General features: G+C 48.0%; 1 protein-coding gene across 3 annotated transcripts in view; it reads left to right on the forward strand.

The window, feature by feature from the left end:
• kiaa1549la (KIAA1549-like a) overlaps positions 1-18,671 on the forward strand; it is a 77,509-nt gene that overhangs the window by 12,658 nt on the left and 46,180 nt on the right. For all 3 annotated transcript variants that reach the window (XM_047333506.1, XM_047333507.1, XM_047333505.1), the window contains 3 exons: positions 16,061-16,768; positions 16,893-17,723; positions 18,400-18,515. In XM_047333506.1, the coding sequence (XP_047189462.1) occupies positions 16,061-16,768; positions 16,893-17,723; positions 18,400-18,515 (1,655 nt within the window). The remainder of the gene's footprint in view (positions 1-16,060; positions 16,769-16,892; positions 17,724-18,399; positions 18,516-18,671) is intronic.

Below are 18,671 nucleotides of genomic sequence, written 5' to 3' on the forward strand. Positions count from 1 at the left end.
TGCTTTTTGCAGCACGTCTCCTCTGTTTCCATAGCGATGTCTGAGAATGTTCCCTCTTGCCTTTTTTGATGTGAGCGGCGACTGAAACCCAAGTGGCCACTGGGTGTTTGGACGGACGCGAGCGAGGCGGCGCTCGAACGACACCAGCCGTCAAATACGTGAATCTGACGCTTCGTTTTCCACGAGGGAGGAAATGATGGCGAGATAATCCAAGTCAACTGGCACGCGGTGTCTGACCTCATCCGCACGCTCTGATGTATATTTACCAGCCGAGAGATAGAAAGAAAAGAAAAAAGAATCTACATAAAATATTCATAGCGGTGCATAATCAGACATGCTGCTGGAGACCTAGTTGAGCTGCGAGTGGATCCGGATGAGATTCACGAGGCCAGATCAACTTACACAGGAATTATGCTTCTCGATATCTGGCTCCACTCGACCTAACGCCGTCCGTCCGGGTCGAGCTGAACTACCACGAAATCAAGTCTTTTCAACGTGATGCGATACGAAGCGCTGACGCCCGCAGCTGAATTCGGTTTCAAGCGAAATGTAAAAGTGACATTCTACAACGTGAAGTGATACTGAAATAGAAAAGAAACAACTCAAAATATATTTTTTATATATCAGTCAGTCAGTTAGTCAGCATACAAATATCATGTTCATAATAAGCACGGGAATTAATCAAGTTTCATATTGAGTGAATATTTTTGATAGGGCCACAACTAACGATCATGATGTCGATTAATCTGCCGATTATTTTCCAGATCAATCCATCAGTTGTTTGGTTCATAAAATGGTGAAAAATGTCGATCGTGTTTCCAAAACCCGAGATGATGTTTTGTTTTGTCCTCACACCAAAGATATTCAGTTCACAGTCACAGAGGAGCAAAGGAACCAGAACATATTCACAATTTAGAAGCTAAAATCAGAGAATTTTGACTTTAAAAAAAAACAACTACTTGTTGATGAATTAATTATCAAAATAGTCAGCGATTGATTTAGTTTGAATCCATTATTCCATTAACTGTTGCAGCTCTAATATGATACAAAAATAATGCTTACAAATACAAAGCGAAATGAAAAAATGACATAACTAAAATAGAAAAGTCAATAATCACAGGAATTTATTGAGTGAATTTTTTTTTGACCTTTTGTCTGACGATGATCAAACTGTGATGGAGAGAAGCTGAAGTCAATGTGTGATGACGTCATTCACACTGGACTGGTCGTTCATCAATCATGAGGAATGTTGGATCATTGTTCTAATCAAACATAGTATTCAGTTTTCGTTTCTTTTCATCGCCACAGTCTCCTCGTGTTGTTCCGAGCTGCAGAGGAAAGAAAAAGAAACCAAACTGAATCTGTCGGGAATCAAATCATCTTCTTTGAATTCAAATGAAGCTCTAATATGATTTAGTCTACGTATTTATTCAGCGTTCAATAGATACTGTTTGTGGACACATGAAAAAGTCCGGAACAGCAACATGATTCCACTCATCTATAAAATATATATATTGATCTTTATCATTTGTTACTCTGAACTCTTCTGTCCCTGAAGGGATCCTGTAGAAATGATGATCTGATTGGTCAGCAGTTGGGCAGGTTAGCCGTTCAGCATCAGTTACCGTGGTGATTTACCCCCGGTGACGAGAGAAACCAGCTTGGTCGCTTTTTTGTACTTTAGTATTGAAGTTCTGTCTCTGAACTCTGCCTCTTCTCAACCGTCGGGGAAGACGTCGACCTCTGCTTTTGCACGAGGACATGATTTTACGGTTCAGACGATTCCACAACAGATGGAGACTAATTAGTGCAGAAGCCTTATTTCTTTTTGTTCATCTGCATCAGCGACTTCATCGTCGCCGGGCGGAGGCACTGACTGATGTGAGTCGGGTGGAGGAGGAGGAGGAGCACAGCGATAAATCAAACTAATGTCTGAATATCTTCTGTCAGAAATCAACTCGCGATGTACATGTCTTACACACACACACACACACACACACACACACACACTGCAGGGGACACAGTAAGGGCAAACACACACCAGGCGCTCAGGACCAATCACATCCACTCAGCTCACTCATTGGTTTATTCACAGTCACATGGTGCGTCCTGCCGCAGTTTTGACATGTTTTACCAGAAAATCAATACATACACACACACACACACACACGCACACACTGTGTACTGCCACACACACACTTAAAAATCATCAGTCAAAGTGCTGTGTGTGTGTGTGTGTGTGTGTGTGTGTGTGTGTGTGTGTGTGTGTGTGTGTGTGTGTGTGTGTGTGTGTGTGTGTGTGTGTGTGTGTGTGTGTGTGTGTGTGTGTGTGTGTGTGTGTGTGTGTGTGTGTGTGTGTGTGTGTGTGTGTGTGTGTGTGTGTGTATGAGTGTCTGAGTGTGTTTGAGTGTGCACTTGTGTTACCACATGAGTGTGTGATGTGTTCCTTTTTTGAGGGCTCACTCGAGTTAATAAAAATTCATAAGCGAATTAGGGCTTTGAACTTCCCTCTCTGTTGTTTTTTTCGTGTACAGTACAGAGTGTGTGTGTGTGTATGTCTCACACACACTACAAAGACACTCGTCTCCCCCTCCTGACATTCTCCAGAGGAAATGGCCGCCTTCAATTATTTGGTCGTTTTTTTCCCACGCGTCTTGAGGAAAATGTCACTTTCCGACAAAAACACACGAGAAAACTGTGTAAAAACTCTGAGACCTGAAGTGACCCGATCTTCCATCTTCACACAGAAACACACGCGCGAACATTCAAGAACAAAACCCAGAAGAATAAATTGATAATATCTAGACATTATCATCTCCTGCCATCTGGCCACCGTGTGTTCATGTTCATAAAAATTCATCTTTTATCTCTCACTTCATGCTTGGAAAGTGTCTAAGAAGGAAGTACTACACTCAGCTTTGAGCATGTCCACTTAATGCTCCTTTTTAAAAAGAACATACGAGAAGCAGCTCATGTCATGCGATCCACTGTTATACTGTACTTTAACCTAATCAACAGCAAATGGTCAAATAATATTTCGCGGCGTCACCCGTGATTCACGAGTTCACTCGGCCGCACCTTGGACCGCTCCACCTCCGCGATGCTTCCGCCGCGCTCACGCCGCGGGGGGAAGTTGTCCGGTTAATCATTTTCCGACTTCCTCTTCCCGTTGTTCGGTCGTCAGGTTGTCCTCGTCGTTCTGTGCGTGGGCGGAGAACACCGTGCCCGGCGTCAGACTCTGAACGAACTCGACGACCTCCTCCAATCCCCGAGGTACTTTCACCGCGACAACGGACGCGATATTTTCATAGCTGGAGCGTTTCCAGATGTTTTTATCGCGTCTGTAAGACATGCGATCTCCACCGAGCTGACCAGCGCGGCGGAGAGGTCGCGGGGTCACTGCGAAGATAACACCCTGGAAAAACTTTTATTTCTAAGTTGGAACTTTCGGACGCACGACGTCACGACTCCCGAGCGGGAGAAACCCTCTCAGATTACATCCCGCTCCGCGGCCTCTCTCTTTGTGCCGGCTCGCAGCGGCTGCCGTTGGGCCTCGGGGATCGTTTCCCCTCCCGCTCCGTCCGGCGTACCGATCTCCCTGTTCTGCATGAGGAGTCGCCCCGTTCGCTCCGGCCCTCTCTCTCTCCTTTGGTTGTCAACCCTTCCCTCTGCTCTCTTCTCACACGGCTCCCTGCCTGCTCCTGTCATGATCCCCAGTTTACACTCCTGTCTGCTCAATCAGGTCGCGTCCATTCCAATCCTCTCCGGATTCCTTCTGTTCCGCGGTGCCAGGGTTCCCCTTGACAACGTTGTCGGTGCGCGGCGCCAAAGACTGGCTCCAGCGTCGTCCACAGCGGTGCCGTCGGATCGCGCGGCTCGATGTTTTCCCGTGTCCTCCCTTGGCACCTTCCCCTCATCTCTCGAACATCCGTCCCGTCCCGTTGACTGGCGGTGGAGGGAGTCTCTCTGATCCAAAACTCTGCAGTGTCGCTGAGAGGGAAAAGGAATTTTGTCAAGTTGCACATCGTAAACATACAGACACCTAATGTCTCCGTGGGCGAAAGGAGCATCTGCTCGCTTCTCTTTGGCAACTAGCAAAGTGCAACAGACGTCTCGTGTGGGGAAAGAAGATGAGCAAGAGGAAGCGGTCCTCTTCCCAAACTCTGGATACGAGGCTTTACAAGATCCACGCAGCAGTTTCTGGCAAGGAACGGCTCCATCACCCCCGCCTCAGGAACACGCGTCCGAGGATCAACGCCACCTGCTCCGTGACCACGAGTGGCTGCTTGTGCCACGAGACGCCGACAGGAGATCGTGTCCGACAGTTTTTTGGGGGGGTGGGCTCGCTCCGGGAAAAAACGTCCAGAGCGACATTTGGATCGAGAAAATTCCTCAGGATCAGCCACCCTGAAATCGAAATCGAAAAATCATTGAATAAATTCCATGGGGCCTTTTACTATGTTTCTTTGAGAATCCCGGGGACTGGTCGTCTCTGTGTGTCACCTCCCTGTTAGGTCATGTGGGTTCAATATGTGTCTGTGTGGGTTAAAGGGCACGATGATAATATGGAAAATATGGAACTCGTGCAAGACGTTTATCGGCAATGTTCCGCATTCGATAAATACACATTGAACGAAACAAAGCAGGGGCACCGGCATCCGTCCTCTCACCGTACACCGTAAACTCAACGCTCACACACACACACACACACACACACACACACACACACACACACACACACACACACACACACACATTTCCACACAAACGCTCCCTAATACGAAAACACATCCGCCGTCATCACAGAGCTGAGCGAGGCCTCGGCAGCAGCAGCAGGTTGTCTGTGGTCAATGACGCGGGAGATGAGGTGTGAGCTGGTGTAAGTGTGTGTGTGTCTGCGTGTGTGTGTGTGTGTGTGTGTGTGTGTGTGTGTGTGTGTGTGTGAGTGATCCAGTTTAAGCGAGTTGCATGATCGCTCCTTTATTTATCACGTTCGTCTGTCTGTCTGTGTCTCTGTGTGTGTGTGTGTGTGTGTGCGTGTGTGCGTGTGTGTGTGTGTGTGTGTGTGTGTGCGCGCGTGTGTGCGTGTGTGTGTGTGTTTTTGTCTGTGTGTGTGTGTGTCTGTGTGTGTGTGTGTCACTCCGTCTCCATGCTCGCAAGGATTACTGGGTTTGTGGTTGTGCGACGGAGTAAATGGGTTTAGGAGGGTGATGTAAGAGTTTTTGTCCCCTTGTGTGTGGCTCGACATGAGCTAAAGGCTCCGGAGTTCAGTGTGTGGCACACACACACACACACACACACACATTGGTGTGTGCTTGCATGTGTGTGTGTGTGTGTGTGAGCAATTTCACTAAATGCATCTTGTTAAAAAAACAGGAAGGTATGCCGTTTAGCTAAAACCATAATCCCTAATTGTTTAAAGTGCAGTATTAAAATTGCAAAATGTCACCATCAGTGTACAATGATGTAACTAAGGCCTTTTTTTTTTAAGGGGGTTCATTATTGGGCCGATTTCCGGTTTCTGGCAAAGTGAAGTGTGACCTGTCGTGACCCCTCGTCTGAACGTCGCGGAAAATGTCCCTCTGTTGTGAACGTGTCCCACTGGTAGACAATGGCAAAGGAATGTCTCTCTGACGAACATCTTTCCTGACTTACAGTATTGTGGAACTTCAGCGTTTCAGGTGATCACCATGCCGACACGGCGGCTGTCCATCGGCACGGGGCGTCAGCTGGGAGGGTGTTGGGAGCCGCTTAGGAATGTGTGCAGAGTCTGTCGAGCTTGTCCGCAAACCAATCTCCGACCCTGCTGGAGATCTGGAGACGTTGCCGCCGAACATGTCCATGTGACGCGTTTGTTGCAGTTGCAGTTGCTTCCCAATCCACAGTTTGATCAAGGAACAAACTCTACGCCGAAGAGTCTGCGCGTGTTTATGTCCGAGCCATCACGCGGTTCCTTTCCAAGTCCCGTCGAACTCGGCTCTTTCTACATCCGTCACTTCAGCTATACATGCGAACACACTGAGCTCCAGTGTGGTTTTGTGTACGTGTCTGTTTATATCTGTGTGCGTGTGTGTGTGTGTGTGTGTGTGTGTGTGTGTGTGAAGATGGACAGTAAGTGGAGAAGGAGTGTGTCTATTTTTATTCCTTGAAAAAGGTGTTTGTGGAGAACCCGAGCGTTCCTGTGCCGACGTCTTCTTCTGCGCCTCTGAATAAATGTCTGCAGGCTCGTGTGTGTGTGTGTGTGTGTGTGTGTGTGTGTGTGCGTGCGTGTGCGTGTGCGTGTGCAGCAGCCTCGGATGTCTCTCCAGCTCTGTTTATGCTAGACTCGCCGACCTCCCGAGTTCCCCCGGAGCTGGTCACATGACCGTGAGAGCCGGGGTCACACGGGACGACGCAGCACAGATGAGGCGCCGCCTGCCTGTGTGCGTTCGTCCTAATGACTGCATGACTGCATACTGTACTTACTTACTGCCGTCCGCATGTCCTTACCTCCTTGTGTGTATGTACCAGATTCACTTCCTGTGTGTGTATACGCGGTGTGTAGAGTCTTCTGGGATATAACGTTTTTTTTTTACAGATACTGTAAACAAGGTTTGTGTCGTGCACCATGTCGTTACAAGATGTCAATATTTAATCAAATTGGGGGAAAAACTGAATTGTGTCCCAATTAATTCAAATAATAATAAATTTCATTCATAGAGCACTTTTCATTGCTAAAAGCATCTCAAAGTGCTAAATTAGCTACTACTGCTCAGAAATTGATATGACCAATAATATATCATGACAATCAGTTTGAGAAGTTTGATGTTTCTCACGATGATGATGGACAAGAAAAAGAAAAAAATGAGGCCATGCATAGTTCAAAAATACATATTTCAAGGGATCTTATTGGACAAGACCTAATGTCTAGATGTCTACATCACATAGTATAGTAAGATTAAAAGACGATCTGCAGCTTATTTAGATGAACCAATCATTTATCATCTTCATCATATGGTATAAACAACGTCGTGATGACGTCGTTATGAAATTGCATTATTACAGAATAATACTTATGGTGCGTTCACACCGGACGCAGACGTCAGTGATTGGAGGGAGAATCTCAACGCCAGTTGGCCTTCTCGACATTGCATCCCGCGAATATTAAGCTCGTGACTTACAAACAATACGTTTCGCGTTTGGTGTGAACGCACCACTAAAGTCATAGACAGCATGTGCACCGCCCCTCCGATGCTCATCATTTGTCTTGTGATAAAATGAATTTGTGGCTGCTGGTAATTTTTTACAGAATGTAAAAGTGTTTTGTTGAAAAGGTCAGTTTTTAAAACTAAGAGAATCTTAAAGGGAAACTCAACTCAACACTTGTATCTTTTCAGCAACACTTAACGGTGTCACTTTAATAAAAGTGTCCATAATCAACGTATAATCAACGTTATTTATGTCTTAGATTAACGGTGTTAATGACAATTTGAAAAGGTGAAGAGAAATATCCCCCGACTCCACAGCCTCTCTGACCTTTACAGAGCTTCAGCTCAGGTGATTTTGCTCTTTACCTCCCGGTGAGCAATGATTTTTTTCATGTCAGTGTTGTTTTCATAACAAAAAGACAAAACCATACACAGAAAACAACCAATTTTGCAGGTTAAAATAAATTGACGTCGATTTTCACGCAACGCGATTTGAATAAATCAAACAAACGACTTTGGAACGAGACGACGAGACAATGAATTACTCAAGGACCAATCAGCAACGGGCAGCAGCCCCGCCTGGCGGCCTGTCGTCGGGCAGCCTCCGCCTCCATCACCGCCGCTGATATCTGGCCCGGCTTTGCTCTGCAGTGACCCGGCAACGGGTGACTCGGCTCACTGACCGACTGCACCTTGTCACCTTGACTACGGGCGACTACGTAACGAACTGAGTTAATTACAGGTTTTCAGACGGTGTGATCAGTATGAACAGGCAGCAGATTGACATGGGAGCCAGGCGGGAAGAGGAGGAGGAGGAGGAGGAGGAGCAAGCAGCCAGCCGGCCTAAATACTGCCAGACAACGCCAGATGCCTGCCGCCTGCCAAAGCAGCGCAGGGGGCAGTCAGCCAGCCAGCCGGGCAGATATATGGATGGATGGATACCGACTGAGTAATAACAGATATCCCAGCAGACCGCCCTGAATTATCCTGCTTCCTGTTAGGCACCTGGCAGCCGACGAGGTGATGCTGCTCCCGCACTCTGCTGCCAAAGTTCTGACATTTCGGATGATGCTCTGCGTGAGAATAATCTGCCTCTCGCCGCTTGGGCCTGGGATGTCGATCACGCAGTATCCACGCTACGGTGCTCTATCGTCTATTTGACTCTAAATAAGACCAGAATTTACAAAATGAACTATTATATATTATAAATACTAACGTTATAAATCAAGTGAGAAGTAGCGTCGTTTACTTCTATAAAAACAACCAGTGGAGTCGCCCTCTGCTGGTCAGTACAGAGAATACAGACGTTTCCAGACCCGGTGACTACGTCCATTTTTCATATACAGTCTATTGATTCGTTTCCAACTGTCGGTGTTGGGCCCTGTAGTGTAGATCAAGGTCGTTACTGTGGGAACAGGACTGGAGGCACAAGGTCAAAGGGATTTTCCAAGGTCGTGAATGTATTTAAAAGAAATCAAACAAATGCAGTCAATACAAACAGCACTTTCAGGGGCCGTGGTTTCATACGTGTGCAGTGTTGCAGCTGTTATACATTCAATCTGTATCTCTGTTATTCTGTTAATCATCTTCACTGTAGCTGAGCGATTTGTTCCAGTAAACAAACAGCGTGAAACACCATATCTCTGCGGAAAACAAGCCCAAGCATTTTTGACATTAATAAATCAGTTTTAAAAGTTTCAGATTGCCGGAATCTCAGGGGCAATAAAAAAAAACTCCTTGTGTGAGGAAAAGCGTAATTTCATATCGTATCAAGCGTGTGATAGTTTGCCACATTGGATTGGTTGGATGTTGTCGGAGCGAGAACCCACCGTGCCCAATCGCAGCAAACAGAAGGTCGCGTACAGTCTGAGGCCTCATTATAATCTTCAGACGACACCTACACTAATTGTTTTGTTTTCCGCACCGCTGACCCCTTCCTCTCATAAACATATTTCATTTATAGCTGCCGTATAACATCTAAAACATTGTGAGAGTGATTTCAGATGAAAGCAGATATTTTGTTTGCTGTCTGTTCTGCTCTCTGTCCCGTGTTCCTGTTGTCAGCTAATGCTTGTAGTTCCCCCTCAGTGATCATCATTTTATTATGATAGATTAATAAACAATTCATGGTTCCATTTATCATTCATGTGTGAACTGTTGCCACCGTGTGTTAAAGGGGCAGTAAGTGTTTTTTTGGAGAAAGCTTGTCTCTCTCTTTGTTGTTGTTGTTGTTGTTGTTGTTGAGGATTCTATGGATCACGCAAACTCGGGTATGTGAGACGGACGGGCTAACCGCGAGGCCAAAACCCCTGCGTCGTAGCGTCAGTTGCTAGCACGTCTCTTAAAGCCCCAGTGTGTAATTTTTGGCATCTGGTGGTAAGGTTGCAAACCACAACCAACTGAGCGGCCGACAGGGGACACTTTATGGTGGCGCACCGCTGATTCCATTTTCCGGTTTATTCTATGTTTTTGTGCAACGACCGTATTCAACACGACGCAGCAAACATGGAGACTCACACGGGGGTCGGGTCCACCTCATGGAACTATATTTAACTCATTCAGAGTTGATTATACATATATGAACAGATCGTTATGGACAATATATTAAATTTCTGTGAATGAGTTCTTCTAAATATGACACACTGTAGCTTTAACACTGCACACACAGTGTTGTGTGGTGCGGGCCGCACCAATTTTGGGTGTTTTCAATCTACAGAGCGAGGGCTGAGCCGAAAAACTGGATTAGATTTACACACAGAACCGACAGCTAGCAGACCTCGCGGAAATATTAGCTGATTCTTACAAAAAGTGTACTGGATTAAAATCACTTGCTAGCCCTTTAAGCCCCTCACATATGCGTTTTCATCTAACGCTGCTTCTTACCATGAGCTGTGATAATGCGGGCACTGATGCGACTGCGGGTCGAGCTTCGTCTGATTTCTGTGCAACAAAACAAAAGTGGGCGATTGTGATCGTATGGTTTAATTACAAAGACAAACAAAACAACATGTGTTCATTCATCTGCAGATACATTTGGTCTGCATTTGGTCCCTGTTTATTATATGACACAAATTCATTTTGTCTCCCTGCTCACTTGCAAATTCGAGAGTTGATGACGGTGTTTGTGTAGAGAACATCCCGACGGACGTCACACGAGCAAAGAACACTCTGTTTTCCTTCTTTATCTATGCTAATGGTTACCCCGGTGACAGCATCCCTGCGGTTGCCGTGGAGACCCGGCAGCAGAAGCAGCCCTGCTGTCAGGCTGAAGGGAGCTGTTGATTTACTGGCGCCTCAAATAGGTTCCGTCTCTGCACAGTTTTGTTTTCTTTCGTTCACTGACTGACCTGACATTTGGGTGGCATATAGTTTGTCGCTCTGTGTTTATGTATGAGGTTATTATTCAAATCAAGTATTCTAAGCTTCTTTAATGTATATACAGTATGTATAAGATGGCATTATGGATGGTTAAAAAAGCCCTCTTTCTACTGAATTTTCTTCACGATTAAAACATGCCTGACACCAGAGAGGTCGAATTCCTGCGTTTCACGTCGTTTCAGCAGTTTCCAGTTTCTGCTTGACACAACTTGACACGGCAATTCTTGTATGTTTAGCTCTGAATTGACCCCGACACCCTGAATGCTCGACTCAAACAGCTGTGAAAATGACATTTCAGCTTGACATTTGTGACTTTTTGTTGCTTCCCCCGCTCCCATCCAAAGACCACAGGCACACACACACACACGCACACACACACACACACACACACACACACACACACACACCACACACACACAAACACCCACAGAACTAAATGCCAAATCCGAAACCTGACCTTAGCCCCGACCTATGACTAAGTCCAACCCTTTACCCTAAAACCACGTCTGATGCTGCGTTCACACCGAACTCGCCGTGAATTTCCGTGTCACGTCACTTGTGCAAGTGTGGTCGCAGGATCATAACGCAAATCTACACATCCCGCGCAAATATTCGCCCCGGTCACGATACAAACAGCAACAGTCGGACAACTGGAAACACCATTTACCTTGAAACAGGTCTTTAAAGATGTGAAGACCAGCCTCAATGTCCTCACAACAACTGGTCCAACAGCAATCATATTGTGTCATTGGTAAGTTTTATTGCGAGACAAAAGAACAGCGCAACAAACAGGACCAGCATGAACAGGCCGCGTAGAAGCGGCTCATTGAGAGCATGTGCCGCAAACAGTAGAAGATCAAGGAGGTTTTTTTCGATTTTCTGCTTGTGCGCGTGTGTTGTGTGCTCGAAACATATGTGTGTTCCCTTCAAACAAGCTGCTGATGCAATGTAGAGAAACTGAGGTGATTCATCGACAGTCATAAGCCGATCCATGCATCCGTCCGTCCATCAATCCACGATGTTTTGAAGCAGTTACGCTTTGACGAGATATGGCAGATACTTGTAAATGCGGAAAAAATATACCGATATCATCTTGAAATGAACCAATTTTTTTTAGTATTCATATAAACTGGCAAAGCGGGAATGTTCCCTACACTTTGTCTTCACTGTTTAGTGGATGATGTGATTGTCTGCTGCCGTCAAGTGGCACACAATGGGCAGACGTTGTTGTCAGGCAGACTGTCTCACACTTTGGCTCCAGTATGAGAAGCTTCAGCGAATGAAAAACCTCTTGGGATTGTTCCTACACCTTGATCCATCCATCCATCCATCCCTCCATATGCTGTCACACTACTCCGTTGAAATGGTGAGACTTAAAGTATCACGCTGATGAGTAAGACGAGATAATAAGCTTCCCTAAAATTTTCAGTGCAGACAGTTACTTTCATGACTCACTTCCACTGTCCTCCATTGATCCTTCTACCCGACCTTTCATCCCTTCCACGGTCCATCCACATTGTTTTTCCCTAACTCGCCCACACGCAGACAGATGGATGCCCTGAATAGTTCCAGGAAACGGTTCGGCGTCCGTCCTGTTGGACAAAACTGACTTGGCTTGGGGCCATCCGCTCTCCCACTGAGTCTCTCAATCGCATCATGAGTGTGCGAGCGATTTTCTGACTCGCTACCAGCTCTCCCACTTCAACCACAGAGGCTTTATCTGAAAAACGAATTCTGAAAAATGCAACATATTTCCTCACGCTCAAGGGACTCAGTCCTCAATGATCATGAAAATACTCATACTTAACAGGCAACTTGTTTGCATGCTTACATTGGCTAATGGAAAAGTCAGTCAACTTGGAGATATTTGGTCCTAAACCAAAATCTTTTGTCGAATCATGTCAGTCTGCATTAAACGACCATAATTACCATCCTTGGATCCATGCAGCTAATGTGGTTAAAGATGCTCTTCAAGTCCATCGACCACTCAAAGAACTTTTAAATATGTATCCTATTCATCCATCCACACACACATGTATACACTGATCATCGTGAGCAGTCAGGGGTTCGTTGTCTTGCTCAAGGACACTTCCTCGACACACTCTTGAGGCGCTTGGGATCAAACCAGGAAACTCATGCTCACTCGACGACCGCTCTACTTCCTGAGCCTTGTCGTCTTGAAAATGTAAATGTGTTGGGTGCGGTCACGTCTCTACTGACTTGTGAAGGGCCGTCGTGTTCCCTTGTGTCATTAGTTGCTGAGGCTGGTGTAGATTTAGTTTTCACAATTACTGTGAACAAAACCTGCCACCAAGTTGGCACATTCAGCTAATGAGACGCCCCCTCTTCACTTATCCCCCTGAGCCGAAGACCACGTTGGCTCACTACCATTCTCACACTTCCTTCCCACCTGTCCCGCTCACAGTTATACGGCGGCAGCAGAGCGGTCAACTGTTGGCCCACAGCTCCAGCACTCGGCCCGAGGAGGGGGGAAAAAAAAACTGTGCCCGTAGCCCCACAAACATTAACCATTGTATTATCGGGGCACCTGGGAACAGATCCGTCTGAAAAGCTTGTAGCGACCTGGCAGGGCTACACAGGGTTTGGTTTGGCATGCACAGAGATTCAGCAGAGCATCGGTGGACCAACGGCTCCAGCTGGCAAGGCGCCGCGGCCAATAAATAACATCGCATCGCTCTAAAGCCTCGTAAATGGCCAGTAGTGGTTTTGTGCGCCATTTGCATTTGACGATTCTCATAATCTGCTATAAGCTGAATGTTCTAACACGGAAATAAGCAACAAAAAAAACTGTCCTGTCGGACTGTTTTGTCCAAAAAGATAAAGCAGGTCAGGTCTGCTCTGATCCACATTCATCCATCTGTAATCCACTACGTCTGTCCTACGGTCCATCAACCCTTCCATCCATCCATCCATCCTGTCCATATTTGTTCTCAGTGGAGGTTCTCCTTTCCCAGCGTTTTTGTCAGAGGTCTGATGGTATCCACATATGTCGCTCTCAGCCAGAGCAGGTGGCGAACTGTTGGGAGGAGAGAAAACAGTCAAAACACGGCTAACAGTCATGCACATGGCACAGCCCTTCCATCTATTGATCTATGTATTCATCCCTCCATTCATCCCTCCATTATTCCATTCAGAGGAATTGATTCATAATGGCTCGCTACACAAAGCGGCAGAGAGTGGACCATTGAATAAGAGGTCACATTGTCAACCCAGTTATGTTGTTGTTGTTGAATATTGGGCACGTTGTAAGTTACAAAAATGTAATGGATGATGGATGGATGTGATGGATGTGGGTCCAGTATTCACTCTCCTGTGAGCTATGTTTTGGTCTCCACCAGCTCCTGGTCGGAACATCTGGCACCTACGCTGCTAAACAGTCCACAATGTTCCTTCTCTAGTCTCTGGTTTCATTTTTAGTTTCATATTTATACATGAACGGATGTTAGCAGGAAATGTTTGTGTTCAGGCAGAGCTCGCTTGCTTTCGGCATTTATCCCCCTTTGACATCTCCATCACCATCTGCTCAGAGCCAGTGGAACACTATGCGCTGAAGAGCCGCGTGGTGGGTTTTTGGATGCGATGAATCGGAACAAAAGGGAAAGACGGCTCTTCGGGTTTCAGTTTAACGAGCACGTTGCTCTCCCCCCCGCGGAGCCCGGAGTAATTGCCCCTGCCATGCGTATGTAGCGTCGCTGTTCCATCCTCTCTCTCAAGCTGACTAACGGTGCTCGGGATGTCGGCGTAAAACGCACAACATGGACCCGGAAGAAGACGCCGGAATTGCTCAGTGGCGGCGGTTAATAGCGCGGTGGATTAAACGCCTTATAGCAGGTGTCCAGAGGATTTGGGAGCAGCTGAGTCCCGTAAAGCCTCAGAATCACTGTCTCTTAATTAATACAATCCTCCGCTGACACATTGGGGGGAGAGTGGGACGAGTGTGAGACACACACTCGCACACACACACACACACACACACACACACACACTTCACACATTTGCAGGCTGAAATGAGCATGCCCTTTAAATATAAATATATTGAAATACCCTGGCCTACATTTGCTTCCCCTCTTACGCGAAGAAGGGGAACAGACGGAGCTCGACGCCAAAGACGGAACCTTTTTTTCTTGCGATCAAACGAGGCCGACGCAATGAACCGTTGTCGCAATCCTTGGTTTTTACCCCCCTCGTCCTTTCGATTCCACCACGGCCAAAGGTGCCTCCGAGGGGGAACGTGTCGGGCAGGGTAATCGCCTCAGTCTGCCAAACCCCCGGGCTTTGTCGCAGCCACGGAGGAGATGAGGCCGGTTCCGAGAGCGGAGATAATGGCCGGAGCCAAATGCTTTGACCGGACTCTATCTGTGCCGCTCCGTTTCCATGTATCCGTCATGTGTGGTGTCAAATAAAATAAAAAAAATAAAAACTACTACATAAAACTATCATAACTTACAAAAATACCTCAAACCAAACTTTGCTCAGGAGATTGCAGTTCATGAGCTGGAGCCGGAGCCGGGGAGGTTTTGTATGTTCTAGGAATAATAAATCCACAGGGAAGCATGGCTAACCTTACAGATCAGATTAGTAACTGTGAAATCGCAGCTGATTAGGGTGTGTGTGTGTGTGTGTGTGTGTGTGTGTGTGTGTGTGTGTGTGTGTGTGTGTGTGTGTGTGTGTGTGTGTGTGTGTGTGTGTGTGTGTGTGTGTGTGTGTGTGTGTGTGTGTGTGTGTGTGTGTGTGTGTGTGTGTGTGTGTGTGTGTGTGAGAGTGAGTGTCCCAATTTAAACACTCTGGAACATCTAAATTAATTCCCTATGCTTCATCCTCTGAAAACATAAGTGACCTACTTTTAGACATTATTACAATTTTTCCACAGTCGTACTTTGAGTTTTTTTGTCGAGTTTTTTTTTCCCGTTAATCCTTTTGGATAAGTATGTGTGTGTGTGTGTGTGTGTGTGTGTGTGTGAAATGAAGGAGAGAAAGAATGAGAAGATGTATTTGCCGGAGAGCAGATGAGAAGTGTGTGTGCTGTCGTGTGTGTGAGTGAAAGCAGTTTTAAATCTCCAGGCAGTTGGACAGTTGTAGTGGCATTATGAGGACTAATGATTTAGAGGCCCGCAGCTGTGTGTGTGTGTTGTGTGTGTTCATGTGTGTTCATGTGTGTGTGTGTGTGTGTGTGTGTGTGTGTGTGTGTTCGTGTGTGTGTGTGTGTGTGTGTGTGTGTATTCATGTGTGTGTGTGTGTTTGTGTGTGTGTGTGTGTGTGTGTATTCATGTGTGTGTGTGTGTGTGTGTTCGTGAAGGATGAATTTCCAATGAAGTCATTGCGTGGCCTGTGGCACTGATGACTCAAAAACTGATCTTATCGCCTTCCACAACTCCTAATTGAACACTATTTACTGCATTTTCTTTTCACCCCCCCCCCCCCCCCCCCCCCCCCCCCCCCCCCCCCCCTCCCCCCGTCTCTCTGGTTTCCCACAGCTGAGGGAGGTCATCGTGACTCAGAGAGCCGGGCTGTATCGCCTCCGGACCCCGCAGTGCCCTCCAGCCCCTCAGCCGCCCCTGGAATTGGAGACGGAGAACAGGATTCGACGGACGGCGCCAGCGCCGGCGTCGGCCCTGGAGCCTGGTCTGAGGGCAAAATGTTCGCCGAGGACAGGGCGGCGGTCTGGACAGAAACGGAAGCAGGGGTGCGTCCGGGAGCAGGCGGCAAAGTCTTTGCGGAGACTGGGATTTTGTCGGGAACCCGAGCCTGGGCTGAAGTCGGGGCTGAGTGGAGGCCCGTGGACGGGGAGGGGGGCGACCTGCCAAACAGGCCCAGGGACCCAGCTGCCTGGCTGGGGGAGCAGGGGCTGCGTGGAGAAGGCCAAAGAGAGCAGGCGGCTTTCTCATCAGTCCTCACCATGCTGGCAGAGACAACAGAGCTGCAGGCGCCGGCGGCGGGAAAACCTTTAGGGCTGCTGTCTAAAGCCGCTTGGACCAGAAGCACCTCTTCATCCTCATCCAAGGCCTCCTCCTCCTCCTCCACTTCCTCGTCCTCTAAGGCAAAAGCATCCTCTTTGCCTTCCCTGTCCTCATCCTCCTCGCCCCCCCCACCCAGTAACAGGAGTCAGACGGCGGGATCGAACAACGTCTCTCTGGCTGCTGTCAACAGCAGCTCCTCCAACAGCAACAGCAGCCTCAGTTCAGGTACGGTGCCAGGTTGTCCGTCATTCAAACATGTTTCAGCTCTTTCATTTTCTACAGTTTAATTGACCACGTGGGTGCTCGACATGCTGAGACGCCACCGTGACCTCTGTTTTCCTCCCTGCAGAGGAGTCGGTGAGCAGCCTGCCGGCCTGGGACCTCCCCACCGTCTCCGAGTCGCTCCTGTCCACGGCGGGCGACCACGACGTCACACTTCCCGCCAACGTCACCAGCCCTTTCTCCACGCACCAATGGAACACCACTGTGCCCGCGCGCGCCGGAAACACCTCACGCCCCACGCCCACGTCGAGCACCGCCATGGGGACGTCTCCGTCAACCGCCACCGCCACCACGTCAGCTTTGCCGTTACCCACTACGGCGAGCGCGCGGACGCCGCCAGGATCCACCGTGGCCTCAAACGCCACGAGCCCGGACACTGTGACCGGTGACAGCCTTCAGCTGACGACGGTGACCACGACGACGCCCTCAACGACCGCTCTTACTGTGACTGCCGATGACGCGGCCGTGCGGGCGGGGACCACTGTGAGTGCTGTGACATCAGCACCCAATGTCGCCGCGGCCACAGCAACGCAGCAACCGACGAGCCCCGATCGGACCACAGCGACTACGGCTCCGCCTACGACAACCACCACAACCACACCTGCCCCAACCACGACCACCACTGTAGCCCCAAACACCACCACCCCCACCACCACCACCACTCCTCCTCCCACCACCACCACCACCACGACTACCACCAACACTACGACTACTACTGCCGCCACCACCACTACTACGACTACTGCAAGTACAACGACAAAGGCACCTGTCGCCACTGTGTTCACGCCGGACCTCGCAACGCCGCCTCCTACCACAACCACAGAACCTCCGTCGAGCACCGCTGCCGAGGAAAGTCCTCTACCGTGCAACGTGACCGAGAAGTATTGGGTCAGAACAGGTATGAGACCCGTGTCCCGTCATAGGACTGTTTGGAGTGAGATGCTTATATTAGATTAAGGACATTTCTCTAAAAGTATTCAAACAGAATGATTAATAATGTGTGGGAGATCAATACCAGAAGATGAACGGTGCAGGATGAATGGCTAAGACATTGAGGTCATTTTCATAAAAGATAATATACTGTTTCTCCAGGTATTGCGTTGTCCGTTATCAATTCACCCACAACATATTCAACATTATGCCTTAAGCTATTCTACTGGGACAAAAAAAGCGATTACAGAGTAATAATGAATACACATTAAATACCATTTCAGAAGCTTAGAGACTTAATGTACCTATTGTGCGACCAAGCTGTAATTACATGCGCGTGAATTAATTTGGTATTGCACAGAGGGAAGGGCAGAGATTTCCCGGAGTGTAAACAGTTAGATTAATAGGGAGCTGGAGATTGCAGCCTTTTATCGGAGATGCTGTGCTATTGCCGAGAGATGGGCATCCGGTTGCCACGGTCACAGAGGAGACTAGATTAAAACAGAGGCCGAGCTCCCGCTGCAGCTGAGTGACGTTCATGACGTTAAGAGGGACATTGAATCTCTCGACCCACGGGGGCCGTGGGGACATCACTGCGACGTAGGCTCTAGACGTGGTTAGAAAAACATGTCTTCCTTCCACAGTTTTGTCCATGGAGCTGCGCAGGAACCGCCTGGACCTGATCCTGAAACAGAACCTGTCCAAGGGCCTGAGCCACGCCCTGCAGAGAGCCTTGAACGACTCCGCGGCCTCCGCACAGGTCAGTCGGCCCTATAACGAACTGATGGACACACTTCGCTGGCTTGCGACCGCATGGCCAGGACCAGCAAACAGTTTAGCAGCTGATAAAGACAGGCGAGAACTAACTCCCGGGGAGTGGGGTAGTAAACTGATCTGGCGCTTGTGTCGGCATCTC

The sequence above is a fragment of the Scophthalmus maximus genome, chromosome 7 (assembly GCF_022379125.1).
Source record: "Scophthalmus maximus strain ysfricsl-2021 chromosome 7, ASM2237912v1, whole genome shotgun sequence".
Lineage (NCBI taxonomy): Eukaryota > Metazoa > Chordata > Actinopteri > Pleuronectiformes > Scophthalmidae > Scophthalmus > Scophthalmus maximus.